Source organism: Sminthopsis crassicaudata, chromosome 2 (genome assembly GCF_048593235.1).
Source record: "Sminthopsis crassicaudata isolate SCR6 chromosome 2, ASM4859323v1, whole genome shotgun sequence".
NCBI lineage: Eukaryota > Metazoa > Chordata > Mammalia > Dasyuromorphia > Dasyuridae > Sminthopsis > Sminthopsis crassicaudata.
In genome coordinates, this window is record NC_133618.1 from 646,342,503 (window position 1) to 646,356,762 (window position 14,260).

General features: G+C 38.9%; 1 protein-coding gene across 1 annotated transcript in view; it reads left to right on the top strand.

The window, feature by feature from the left end:
- Nucleotides 1–14,260, top strand: part of LOC141558851 (rap1 GTPase-GDP dissociation stimulator 1-like) — a 71,854-nt gene that overhangs the window by 40,962 nt on the left and 16,632 nt on the right. Inside the window, exons 5-9 of the mRNA XM_074296652.1 lie at nucleotides 2,794–2,916; nucleotides 5,212–5,337; nucleotides 8,648–8,776; nucleotides 11,999–12,124; nucleotides 12,838–12,981. Of these exons, the coding sequence (XP_074152753.1) occupies nucleotides 2,794–2,916; nucleotides 5,212–5,337; nucleotides 8,648–8,776; nucleotides 11,999–12,124; nucleotides 12,838–12,981 (648 nt within the window). The remainder of the gene's footprint in view (nucleotides 1–2,793; nucleotides 2,917–5,211; nucleotides 5,338–8,647; nucleotides 8,777–11,998; nucleotides 12,125–12,837; nucleotides 12,982–14,260) is intronic.

The following is a 14,260-nucleotide window of genomic DNA, read 5'->3' on the forward strand; positions in this document are numbered from 1 at the left end:
TGATACCTGCAATGGCTACTTCACAAAATTGCTGTCAGAATGAGATGATATACATAAAACATTTGTAATCATAATGTGAGACGTGACATTGATGTGCATTTTTTTTTTGGCTGAGGCAATCGGAGTTAAGTGACTTGTCCAGGTCACACAGCTAGGAAATATTAAGTGTCTGAGGTCAAATTTGAACTCAGGTCCACCTGACTGCTCATCTATTGCACCACTTAGCTGCCCCGTGAATCCCTTCTACGTAATTAATTAATACCATCATACAAATGTAAGATTATGTGTTTGGAGCAATATCCTCCTATTCAAGCTTTTCACTGAAAAATTCTGTAACATTTCCTCCAGACTCTGTTGGCTCAGGAGACTAAAGACTCAAAATTGTTGATATCACTTTTTCTTTACTTGAATATGAAGCAGTCACTAAGGGGGCTACAAAGGTGCTTTGATGTTTGGCTGATGGATCAAGATGTGTAACTGGGCAAGGAAGCCTCATTCAACTGAATCACCTCAAGGTGTCCTAAATGCTCATCTTTGTAAAATATCCCATTATAGAAGGGGCAAAGTCAAGAAGTCAGATGTATTTCTCTCTTTTGCATAGTGTTTGTCTCAGCTTTGGTTCCTGCTGCTACAGTCTCCCAGTTAAGACCATAATCAGGACAAAAAAATGGAACTTTGTCCCGGGATGCTGTCATTAGAGGGTGTCAAATTACCAACAGGGATGCCACTTGTAATCCTTCAGCAACAAAGACACAAAAGAACTTGCCACTAGTTAGCAAGAATGCCAATTAATTAAAATAGAAAGTAAAAAAATCAGTGAAAACCCTCTCTTCCCTTCCATAAGGAAGTTTTCTCTTCAGTGGTACATAGTATCCCAGAGTCTCTGCTTCCTTTCTCCAAAGGACATCCATTATCTTGTCAATTACCACCTCATTTGAGGTTCTATCACTTACCTGGGCTATGCTGTGCGGTCCTTGTCTATGACACAGAAATCCCTAGTTTAATCCAAGTATTTATCTAAATGCTAGGTGGCCCAGTGGATGGAGCCCTGGGCTTGGAATCAAAACAACTCATCTTCTTGAGTTCAAATCCAGCCTCAGATATGTAACTAGTTATGTGACTCTGGGAAATTCACTTAACCCTGTTTGCCTCATTTTCTCATCTGTAAAATGAGCTGGAGAAAGAACTGATGGACCATTCCTGTAGCATTACCAAGAAAACCCAAATGGGTCACCAAAAATGGGACACAACTGAAACAACTCAACAGCAACGTGGTCTTCCTATGAAATACAGCCTGCTGTTAGTATAGCTAGTAAGGCAGTCTCTGTGTCAGAAGTCCCACCTCTAATTCATACTATTGCTGGCCAAGTCACTTCTTCGTATCCCTTGATCTCTCTAAGACCATAAATTGCCAAGCAGTTATCAGTCTATATTTAGTCCTCACTAAAAAGAATCACAGGTTCAATGCAAAAAAAAAAAAAAAAGCCATGTAATAGAGTTCCAAAGTGGGAAAAAGAAACAATGTTTGCCTTCAAAGAGCTTACATTCCACTGTTCCTATACTTTCCCCCAACTCCACATGGGAAGGACACTTTTACCTTCAGGAAGAAGCAGAAAAAGATTGCATCCCAAGATTTCCAATGTTGATTATTCTTTTTGAAACAGTGTTTGCCATTATCAACCCGACCTCCACTAATAGGGTCTACCATTCTTTATCTGACCTTTGCACAACACACTAGGGAAGCTGAAAAGTCAAGATAACATATTCTAATTATGGGGATGTCATGAAACTGAACAGGAAAATCACTCTATATTTTGTACCAACAAAGCAAATCTGTTGATACCAGCAGAGGTGAATCCTATAATCATCTCCGCTAGCTGATTGCTGCACTATTACATGTCTACCAATGCAAAACTAATTATGGCTGTTGCTTTGTTGTCACAATTAACAAAGCAAAGGATAAAAAAGTCTTTGTCTATTTTTAGGTTACAAATGTAACTCCCATTAAACTGACCTGTGGATGCCTTATTCTGACACCTGGTTTTTAAGTAACAGCTCCCCAGGGAGGCAGTCTTCAAAGTCAATGAGAGATTTCTTTTATTATTTGTTTTGTTTTGATTTTTTTTTTCTGATTTGAAAGTTATTCCCAATATATTCAGCAGCAAAACCTTGACTCAGGCCACCTGAAGGAAAATCTAAGAGACACTTCTAGGAGGGGAAGTTTAAGTTTATGTAAAGTCTTCCCACTCAAAACCTCCTTGGACAAGGTGCTAGAACTGGAGTCAGAAAGACCAGCTCAAATCCACTCTTGGGCAACTTCCTAGGTGTGAAACCCTGAGCAAAGGTTTCCTCAACTGTAAAATGTGGATATAATAACAGCACCTTCTTCACAAAATTACTGTGAAGATCAAGTAAGATGATATTTGTTAAGTGTTTAGCACAGTGCCTGACACATAATAGGAACTGGATAAATGTTTCCGTTCTCTTCCCAACCTTATTCCAATAGTTGTCAGAAACCTGAGTGATGATGGACCAAAACAACAAGGTTGTATTGTACACTGGAGTGATGATGGACCAAAACAACAAGGTTGTATTGTACACTGGAAAGAACACTGTGCTATAAGTCCAAATATCGAGGTTCTGTTTTCAATTCTGCTATCTAGTAATATTATCTTGGGTAAGACATAAACTTTGGGATTCAGTTTCTTCATCTGTAAAAAGGAAGGTAAATGGCTTCTGAGGTCTCTTACACCTGGAAAGTCAGTAATCATTAACCATCTTTGCTTCTTGCAGAACAACTCTCAGGGAACCTTCTCCAAGCTAGTGGGATTTTCACGACATTGGGTCAGATTCTGACAAGTCATCCACGATGCGCAGTGCCTGCTGCACAAGTCCTGGCAGAACTGGCTAAGAATGGTAAGTGCCCCCATAGGATGAGAAGGGCCTGAGCCCATCTCACAATGTCACAAGATCTTCCTTCTTGTGAACCCAATTAATGAGACAATGGAGTCTAGTTTTCTGAGTGGAGAAAGACTACCTACCAGAGTGACTGTGAACAGATCAAAAGCAGGGGTTCCCTTACTAGAAACATAGAACTAAGTGGCTAATGGAAATATTAATTTAGGATGGCTAAAAATGGCTTAAAAAATCCTTTCAGTATCAGAAGAATATAAAGGCAAGGTCACATTCTCTTTTTTATTTGTACTCCGAACTGTCTATAGTACTTAATAAATGCTTATTGACCGAATCTAAGTCATTAAATATAACAAACAGCCTAGCAGGGAAGATAAAATCAGTAAAGGAATAATTAGAACACAAGGTAGAATGTAGTGAAGCTCCTAGGTAGGGGGATAGATGGAGCACAGGGCTTAGTGTTAGAAAGATCTTTCTTTGAATCCTGCCTCAGACACTTAACTTTGGGTACCACTTAACTTATCTTAACCTCAATTTCCTGATCTTTAAAATGAGGATAATAACAATAATAGTATCTACTTCACATGTTTGCTGTGAGAATGAAATGAAATAACATGTAAAATATTTTATAATTAAAGTATATAAAAATGCTGTTATTATCTAGAGAGCCATTAGAGAAATTTGAGCAAACTACCACAGGAATTCAGAGGAAAAAGGGATCACTTCTAGAATAGGGAAGAGGCAGGGGAAAGGACCAAATCCAGAAACACTTCACAGAGGCTAACGTTTGAGATGGACTGAGAATTAGCTATGCTTTTCCAAGGCAGTGATAGAACTCAGGAATTCTGGGCAGAGGGAGAAAGACATAAAAATGACATGAAAGTCGCAAAAATCTGAGAAATGTTCAGGAAAAGACAAAAGAATAGAGTATGAATAGAGAAGGAATTGAAAGATGTGGCTGAACTAGTGAGTAGGAGAATAGCTCAAAGGAGGGTTTCTGATATTCAGCCTTTCAGGACTCCATAAGGCCTGGCTCAGCTGGCTCAGTAATGGGTTCTGCCATTAGCAGAAAAAAGGGGGGGTGGCAAAATGTATAACCAAGGACCATCTCATGACAGATAATGGTCAGTGAAGGAAGAAGTAAAATCATGAGCAAAGAGAAGTTTTCTTATCTATCACCATTTTCTAGATTCTCCCCAAAGTTTCTAGCTGCTTTCCTTACCCTGTATGAGGTTTCCCTCTAAGAACTGCCAGATAAGTATTACCAGGCGCTCCAGATATCCCGTCCTCTTCATCATTTCCCAGGAATAGAACCCAGCCTGTGGCCACCAGGATACCATTCGATACCACTTCATAGCTTAGCCTCCTAGAAACATTGCCAGTGTTCTCAATGGGAGTCATCTATCTTTCAATATATATTCAAGCCATTTATTTTTCATGGAATCATAGAAATTCCCTTTTTCCTCTTTCTATGGGCACCTCCTCATTCTCCTCCCCAACTCAAATCAAATGACCTCATCAAATTTTCTGTCCCCTGTCCAATACTTCCTAGCAACTAACACCTGCTCACCAGAATAGATATTTGGGGTATCAGGAGATTCTGGACAGAATGGTTCCTCAGGGTGTACAACAAACCAAAGTGATTGATCATCTTTACCCACACTTTGTGGGAAGGGGAATGGCTGCTGGGAGATTTGGAGCTATTTGTGACATTGGGCAGTCCGTCAAGATAATTAATAGTGACATAATGAAAAATAACCAGAACCAGTATGCAGACCTACAATACACACACCACTATTGAAAGCAACTCCATTCCCTTTTGAATAGTCAAAGGTATAATTTCTCCACATATTTTCCTTTATCACACAGTCCAAATCCCAGCTCTAGGCTTCCTTCATCTCTCTTTCTCTCTCTCCCTCCCTCTCTCTCTCTCCCTCCCTCCCTCCCTCCCTCCCTCTCTCTCTCTCTTCCTCTCTCCCTCCCTCCCTCCCCCCCCCCCTCTCTCTCTCTCATCTGTGTGTGTCTTCTTCCTCTGTCTCTCTGTCTCTCTCTCTTCTTTTTTCTCTTCCACCCTTCTCATAGCATGCATTTTTAACAAGATTTCATGTTTAAATATTACTTAGGTTCCCCTTACTCAGTGTTTTTTTTTTTATCCTGAGTTCCTGAGCTCTACCTTCCCTTCTTCACAGTCCATAAAACTACCAAGTTTATAAGGCCCGCTCTAGTCAATCCCTTTTATAAGCAGCTCCTTTATTTCCCATGCATTATCCTTAATGCAGTTTTTTCTTGTGTCTGCAGAGGAGTTAAAGCAGCCCTGCATTGATGCTGGCCTGGTGTCTGCTCTGCTGCCTCATCTGGAAAGCTCTGACCAAGATCTGCTGCTCCACTCTGGGAGGGCCATTGGGCGCATCTGCTATGGAAACAGTAAGTACAAACCTTGGCAAGGGAAACCTCCTTTCCTTTAAGCTGCTGCTGGGCCTCAGTCTCCAGTGCCACAGAGAGCTGTCTGCCACTTGGGAGTGAGCTCAGCCCCTGACAGGTGGCATTTGACAGCAGCCAGACGGATGTCAGACTGGAAGGAGAACAATAGCCTCAGGTCACTTGGGGAATGTGGTCTCTTGCATCCAAATCACTGACCTAACTTTGCTTTCTCAAACCTGGCCTACCTTCTAGCAGCTGGTCCTTTGGAAGGAAGAGCTATTTGTGAGCATTTCTTCATATTTATACAGTGTTTGATATTTACAAAGAGCTTTTTCTCATTGGCAACAGAAGGGTGGCTGGCAGTAAGAAACTGCCCTCTGACTTCGGATAAAAATAGAACTATTGAGCAAAATGGGCTGCATTTGTGCATCAGATGATAAATGCAGAGTAGCTGTCCTTGAGGACCAGATCCCCGTGCACTTGCAGGAAATTCAGAATATGGGAGTTCCATATCCCAGAAAAACAGCTAAGGAGCTTTTTGTTCTTGAATAACATTGGTATCAAAATAAGAGTGGGCTCAAGGTTACGGGCAAAAGATTCTAGCCAAATGAAGTTGGTTATAAAAGAGACTATCTGTATACCTGTTTATGTCTCTTAAATTAAACATACTGGCTCATTGACCCACTATGGGTAGAGCTCTGAACCAGTTCTGGAAAGTATAGATCTAGATATCAAAAGTTACTCTAGGGGCAGCTAGGTGGAGGAGTGGATAGATCTGAATTCAGGAGGACCTGAGTTCAAATTTGGTCTCAGATACTTTAAGATTTCTTAGCTGTGTAACCCTGGATTAGTTACTTAACACCAATTGCCTCAGGAGAAAAAAAATTTACTTTATATGCATATTCTATGACCCAGCAATACCAAGACTAGACCTGAAACACCAGATACCCCCTTATCAAAGAAACAAGAAAAAGATCCATATGTACAAAAATATACCAGTTCTTATATTAGTAAAGAACTACATGCCAAATGGGGGAGGAGGGAAGGTGCCTGTCAAATGAAGGGTCTTAAACAAGTTATGGTACATGAATATGATGGAATACTTTTACATGGTAAGAAGTTATGAGAGAAGCAGTTTCAAAGAAACCTGGAAAGCATTGTATGAACTAATTGCAAAGTGAAGTGAGCAGAAGCAGAAGAGAATTTTTATAACATTATTAAAAATGAACAATTTTTTAAGTCTTAAGAACTCTGAACTATGCAGTGATCCACCATGATTTCAGAGGACTAACAATGAAGAATGTTACCTGTCTCAGACAGACATTATGCAAAATATGCAGAAAGAGAAACACATTATTGAATGTATATGGCCAATATGGAAATATGTTCTCCTTGACTATGCATATTTGTTACAAAGATCTTGTTTGCTATTTTTCTTTTTAAAAAAAAAATGGAGGAGACTATATAAAGGGGAAAACATTCAAAAATTGAAAAAAAAAATCAAAACACAAAAATAAACTTGGCATACTGATATTGTCAAGTAACCTCAAACAGGGAAACCACAAAATACTTTAGAGTTTGAGGACAGAGCTTCATAGGCAAAGGAGTTTTTGTTTTACCACAATGTTTAAGCTATTACATTATCACAGAATTTCACAATTAGAAGGGATCTCAGTGATTATCTAATTGTATACTTTCCTGAACAAGAACTCTCTCTAATATCCCTGACAAATGGGCATCCAGCCTCTATTTGAAGAGCTCCCAAGACAGATCATTCTATTTTGGGCTCATTCTCATTCTTTTGGGCATTTTCCCCCTTGTAATTGAGCCTAAAATTTTCCTCTGGCCCCTAGTTCTTCTCTGGAGCCAATCAGAACAAATCCAATTTTTCTTCAATTTTGAATTGGCCTCTCAAAGACTTGATTAGATCCATCATGCTATATTCCAAACCCACTACAACTCCCCACACCAAGTCTTCCCTTTCTCAGGCCAAAAAATATGGCTCTGATACTCTCAGATCAACAAATTTTTAAGATCCCTCTGGCCTCTAAGATTCTATCACTCTTAAGCAGCTAGAATTTCTCCACTGTGAACATCTCTGGTAGGATCAATTCAGAAAAGACAACCATTCAGGCTAGGGATGAATTCATTAAATCAATACACAATCAGCAGACTTACTTCTGCCTGTGGCAATTGATCCACAGATCAGAGTCTAACTTGAAATTCTTGTCTAGCTAATATTCAACAGGATGTCTTTTTTTTAAAATAAGAGACACATGCCTTCCAGGAAAAAGTGTTATACTGAGTCCTTAAAATATGTTAAGTAAGGATATTGCTGTTTCATTCTGGGTTTTCCTTAATACTACTTATTTGAACACTACGTCTTTTTCTCCTTAAAGACTGACCCTCCATGATGCCATTTTACAGACATTAGAATCAGCTCAAGGACCACATTTTACATGGTCCATCTTCCCACCCCCCACTACCAATTTTGAGTAACTTCAGCCCAAGGTTATTTTATATTTGATTTGTGTATGGTTTATGTATAACTGATAAGATATGCTCTCTTCCCCATTAGAATATAAGCTCAGTGAAAACAGGGACTGTTTTGCTTTAGGTTTTACATCCCCAGTGCTGGCACATAGTCACTGATGCTTATTGATTAATTAGCATTATGATGTGCTATGTGGTCTACCCGATGTACAAAAACCATCACCTTTTATGTTATGAAGATGATTCCTGAAGAAATCAAACAAGTAATATACAGGTTGTCTTTATTATCTTTGCCCATCCCTATCCTATTATTTTCCTTTCCCTTTCCTGGAAAAGTATCAAAGGTATTCAGGAACAGAGATGTTGGTTTTAAGGAACAGGGAAAAATTTTTCCCATTTAATAAAAAAACAGGAAAAAAGAATTATTATGGATAGATTGTTGGAGAGAGAGAGAGAGAGAGAGAGAGAGAGAGAGAGAGAGAGAGAGAGAGAGAGAGAGAGAGAGAGAGGGAGGGAGGGAGAGAGAGAGTCAATCTATTTTGACTATAGGCTCACTATGGATTTCATAGATAACATTCATAAGTGCTCCTTGGGACTAGGGACTGTTTAACTTTTTCTAATTCTAACTCCTTTTTCCTCTAAAAATTAGCACCTAGAATACTGCTTTGAACATAGCAAATGCTTAATAAATATATGATGAGCAATTGTCATCAGAATCTTGGGGAAGGAAGAAGGAAAGTTTTAGCAGAATATGGATTTCTGATCCAAATATGAATAACTTTTTTTTTACAAATCTTTATTTTATAATTGTGTCTTCCAGAGGAACTTCAGGAGGAATTAGTCAAGGCTGGAGTGATCTCCTTGCTGGTCAAGATCCTATGTGACTTTCCAGAAAGTGAACCACTTGTGAGGGTGGATCTGTTGGCCCTGTGTAATTTGGCAGAGTTGGGTAAGGTGTGGGGCTCTTCCCACTCAATGGTTAGAACCAGCCTCTATCCCTCTTTTTTCCCCCATAGGATTTTATATTTGACCCTGAGGGCAATAAGGAAGCACTGAGATTTATTGAATAGAAAGAAAATACTATCAAACCTGTGCTTTAGAAAGATTAATTTGACAAATGAGTGGAAGATGAATGGGAATGGGACGAGACCAATGAGATTATTGTAATAGTCCAAATATGAAGTGATAGGGTCTATAACATGGTGAGGGCAGTATCAGAGGAAAGAAGGGGGCATATTGGATGGATATTAGAAAGGTAGAAATGCAAAGACTTGGCAAATGATTGAATGTGGGGATTGAAAGTAAGGAGTCAAAGATGACAACTAAATTTTAAACCTGAGTAACTGGGAAGATCATGGTACCCTCGACAGTAATAAAGATAGGAAGACATAAAGGATTGAGGGAGAAAGATAATGAGTTCAATTTTGGACAAGGGGTTTAAGATTCTAAAGGAATTCAGTTGAAGATGTATAATAAGCAGTTGTAAATGGTTCAGGAGAGAGATTAGGGCTAGACAAATAGATTTCAGAATTATATACACAAAGATATAATTGAATTCATGGGAATTGATGAGATCATTATGCAAAATAGTATAGAGGAAGAAAAAAGGAGGACCCAGGACAGAGTTTTAAAGCACAATCTGAATGAGAATTTAGCAAAGGAAACTAAAAAGGGACAGTCAGGAAGGAGAACCAAGAGAGAATAACATCACCAAAACCTAGAGTGAAGTTATCAAGAAGAGGGTGATTGACAATTGTCCAAGGCTGCAAAGAGGTCAAGAAGAATAATGATTAAGAAAAGTCCCTTATATTTGGCAGTTAAGAGATCAGTGGTAACTGGAAAGAGGGGTTTTCAGCTGAATAATGAGTTTAGAAACCAGACTCCAGACTTAAGAAAACAGTGAAAAGAAAGAAAGTGGACACATCAATTTTAGATGGTCTTTCCAAGGTGATTAGCCATGGAAAGGTGAAAGGATATAAAATAGCTACCTTTTATGGATGAATCAGTTTTTTGAGGATAGAAGAAACGTGAATATGTTTGTAGAGAAGTAGTCAGTAGAAAGAGAGAAACAATATTAATGAATTAAGGGGGGCATAACAGAGAGTGCAATCTGCTGGAGTGAATGGGATGGAATGTCATCATTTATGTATATAGAAGAGTTTGCCTCTTCTGGTGCAAGATAGTTGCAGAAAGCATCTGAGTGGTGCCAAGTGAGGAGGGAAAAGGGAAAGTTCTCATTTTTTTCAGTAAAAAATGAGCAAAATTCTGAGCTGACAAGATAGGGAGGAAGAGGAACCATGGGGGACTTGAAGAGGATTGGAAAGGTTTGGGGGAAAAATGTTGTGGTAACTAGGTTCTGAATTGATTAGGATTGCCTTGCCACAGTAAGGACCCATTTGAGATTGTGTAACATAAATTTGTAATGCTTCCACTCATCTCAGTTTCGTGATTTTTCAGCTTTATTTAGCGGCATAAGTAGGAGCAAAGGTAGTAGAAGTAATTCAAGGTCTGAGGCTTGGCAGGACAAAATCAGAAATAGGAAAAAAAAAGGGGCTTCGAAGTTCTTGAGAGAAGACAGTGAAGAGATGAATTGGCTCACCAAGGAATCAAGATGGGGAAAGGAAGAGAATATAGTTATTGTAGGAGGATAATGGCCTGGGAGAGATCAGAGAGATTGAGGATGGCCAAAGTCATAAAGACAACAAAGAACAGGGTCAGGAAATGCAAGACAAAGAGACGGTGCAATGATTATGATTAAACAAAGGAATATCAGAGTTTAAACATGGAAGTATCTGAATTGCAATGGAATGGCCACAAGCTCCCTTCCTTTTTGGGCAAGTAAGATAAAGCAACAAAGAGATATAAGAATTCTTCACATTCCATGATCATGGCTATTGGTAGAAACTAACTTCTTTTATAATACATGCTAGTTAATTTATCACAAAACAAACATTTGTAATATGTGGGGTTTTCTGGCATTAAAATGTTGTGCATTGTAAGAAATGAAGAATGTACCTGTGATTTCATGATATAGGGAACTTCCAAGTGGAAAAAAAAAGCTCACTTTATCAGTAGAGGTTTATACCTTCTCTGCAACTTATATTCTTAAAAATTATACTTTGAAGCCATACTCTCTAATTTTAGAAGTAAAGCCATGGAGAACATTGGATATGGAGTCAGGAAGACAAGTTTCAGTTCCAGAAACTTGCTAGCTGTGTGATGTCAGACAAGTCATTTATAATTATCCCTTCCATATCATGACTTTCCACATCACGGTTTCAAAATATGGAAGGCTGGCAAAAGAAATGGGAATTTGGGAGAGTTTTGCAGAAGCTGCAGATAAAACGCAAAGGCCAGCAGATGACACAAAAGAAGCTTAGAAACTAAAAAATGCCTAAAATATATGTATAGTATTATATCTCAACATATTTTATCTTTTAATAGTAACATAATATTTCAGAGTTCTTCTCTGGTATGAAGCACAGCTGAAAAAAATTTATATCACTTTTGCAGATACTCCACAATATAGAATGAATAACTCTAATATCTGTCTGCCTCTGTTTCCTCATCTGTAAAATGAGGAGGATAATAATAGAACAAGTTGTAAGAGTAAAGCGCTTTATAAAACACTTTGCAAACTTTAAAGTACTATTTCTTGTTGTAGCTATAGATATTCCCTGAACACTGAGGCTAAGTGACTTTTCTATAGTTACACAACCAGCATGTGTCAGAGGCAGGACTAGAACCAAATATTCCTAGTTTCAAGGCCACTTCTCTATTATTATGCCTATTGCCTCTTGTGAATTTATAAAACATAATTTTAATGGATCTTTTGTTAGTCTGACTCTGGGTGGAAAAGGGGAGAGATGTATCTGGTAAGAAATGTACTCAAAAACAAAAGACATAAACAAAAAATAAGATAAATTCTGTGTGTCACTTTTAGACAGCCTTGCATTATGCTCTAGGCAGCTCCCCATGTTACCTAACTCTAGTTAACCCTCTGGAAGATATCAGAAGGTCTTCGTCAGTAATAGATTTTAGGGCTAGAAGAATCCTGGAATCGACTCAGGAGACCAGATTCTGATCTTGTAATGTAGTATTATTGGGATGTGTTTCATATCCGTGGCTCATGAAATGGGCTCACTAGTCACTCTCCATTTTCTCTTCATAGACACAGCTAAAGAAGCCCTCAGCAAGACCAATGTGGCAGAGGCGCTGGTAAGGCAATTAAGGAGGGCTGAGAATCAGGAGAGATTGGAGATAGTCACTGAGATCCTACAGTTATTGGCAGAGAATGGTAAGACCCAGAATATCAATGTATGGCTATGACTATCCGGAGAAGAGCTATGAGGTCCAGGATGTAAATCCAAATTCCATGGGGAATAACCATGATAGAGGAATACTGATGAGAGATTAAAATACTACTATATATATGACACCATCCTCCCCCCCCCAAAAAAAATTTCAGTTCTACCAATTATCTATATATGTTCCTATTTTTTTCATGTTGAACTTTGTAGTGTATTATAAGAGGGTTTTTAAATCTGTCTTGAGTCATGGACCTAACTTACCTCTCTAAGGAAACCTACAGAACCCTTCCCAGAATAATGTTTTTCAATGAATAAAATAAAATATGTAGGATTTAAAAGATAACCAAATATACTGAAATATGTTATTAAAATATTTTTAAGTTTATGATAGCAGGATGCAAATCATAGGATCTAGAGTATCAAGTTATACTAAGTATAGTAGATTTTAAGGCAGTACTTTTATGAGGAAAGAAAGAAGTGAAACTGAACTTTGAAGTTCCTAAGAAAGGAAGTCCTCAGATACGCCACTTGCTTTGTTCCTAATTATCCCCATTACCCTGCCAGCCAGCCAAGAAGTCCTCTGGATGTCTGAATCCTCCCAATTGTATCTCTTTCCTCTCCCCCTTCCTCTCTCCCCTTCTTCCCCTCTCTTCCCCCCACTCCTGACATTCCCAAATAAAACCTTGTATGACCTCTACAGATTCCCTGAAAATGCAGCTGGTAGATGCAGATGTTCAAAGTGCCCTCGTGGAGATCCTGCAGAGGGTCCAGGACAGCCCAGAGGGTGAGGCTGCAGGCATCATAAAGAGCATCTCAGACCTTGTCATCTCTCTACTCCTGGGAGGTAAGGGATGCAGCCAGATGCAGGCTTGTGGAACAGGAGCCCAGGCTTCCACACCACACCCTCCCCACCTGAAGCCGGAGTTGGAAGAAACCATCTGCTCATGGCACACATGTCACCTTGTAAACTCTGCTCTGTTTCTGGATCAGATTCCACTCCGGAGGACTGCAGATTATTCCTCTCCCAATACATATTCAAACACAACAGAATTCATAAAGCTCCCACTGCTAGGCTCTTCTCAAGTTTGATTGCAAGCTAGCTGCTTTAGGCAGGGGCAACCTTGAAAAGAATTCCCCCTTTCCCCTTCTATAGTCTTCCTACTCAGGGTGGAGCATGAAACCTGAATTTCTACAATTAGAAATTTATTCCTTTGGGTTCAATATTACTCTATCTAGTCTATGACCTTTTCCAGGCTCCTTCCCTTAACAAAAACAATACACATTTTAAATCCTTATATCTCAATGTGAACAAACTTATCAGATCCCTGACTTTCTTAGTAGGAAAGATTGGGGTCTGAGAAAATTCCAAGTTGGAAGGGGAAGAGCTTAACAAAAACTTTCATGATTTCATAGTTTTATCAAAAAAAAAATATATATATATATATATTGGATAGCTCCAATACCTCCTCTAGCTCTGATTTTCCCCCAACCTGAAGAAAATGATGAGTCTGACTAATATTGTTCTAGGGATATTTCAGGATTCACTGTACTTAAACCCAGTGCCACAGAGCAGAAAAATCTCTTATTATCCTTGGATCCACATGTCTTTTGCTTTCCACTAAGATGAGAGTCTCCTCAGCTGGATGAGGTCTGGATAAGATTACTAATGGAAATGGAACAGAGCATCACCAACAGCAAGGAATAAACCACTTATGGGCTTATCTCTACAGACTCATGGCAAAAACCTTCCCCATTTACCTTGCTAAACGATTTAGTTATTGTCTGTCTACTAAAGCAAATAATCTGACTTCCATTGAAAGCGAACAAAAAGTTGTGTGATATCATATGATTAATACGGAAATAGGTTTTACATGATTGCACTTATATAACCTATATCAAATTACTTGCCATTTTAGGGAAGGATGAGTGTAGGGAGAGGGAAAAAATTGGAAGTCAAAATTTTATTTAAAACTGAATGTTGGGAGCTAGCGGCACAGTGGATAGAGCACCAGCTCTGAAGTCAGGAGGATTGAGTTCAAATCTGGTCTTAGATACTTAACACTTCCTGGCTGTGTGACCCTGGGCAAGTCACTTAACCCCAATTGACTCAGGAAAAAAAAAAA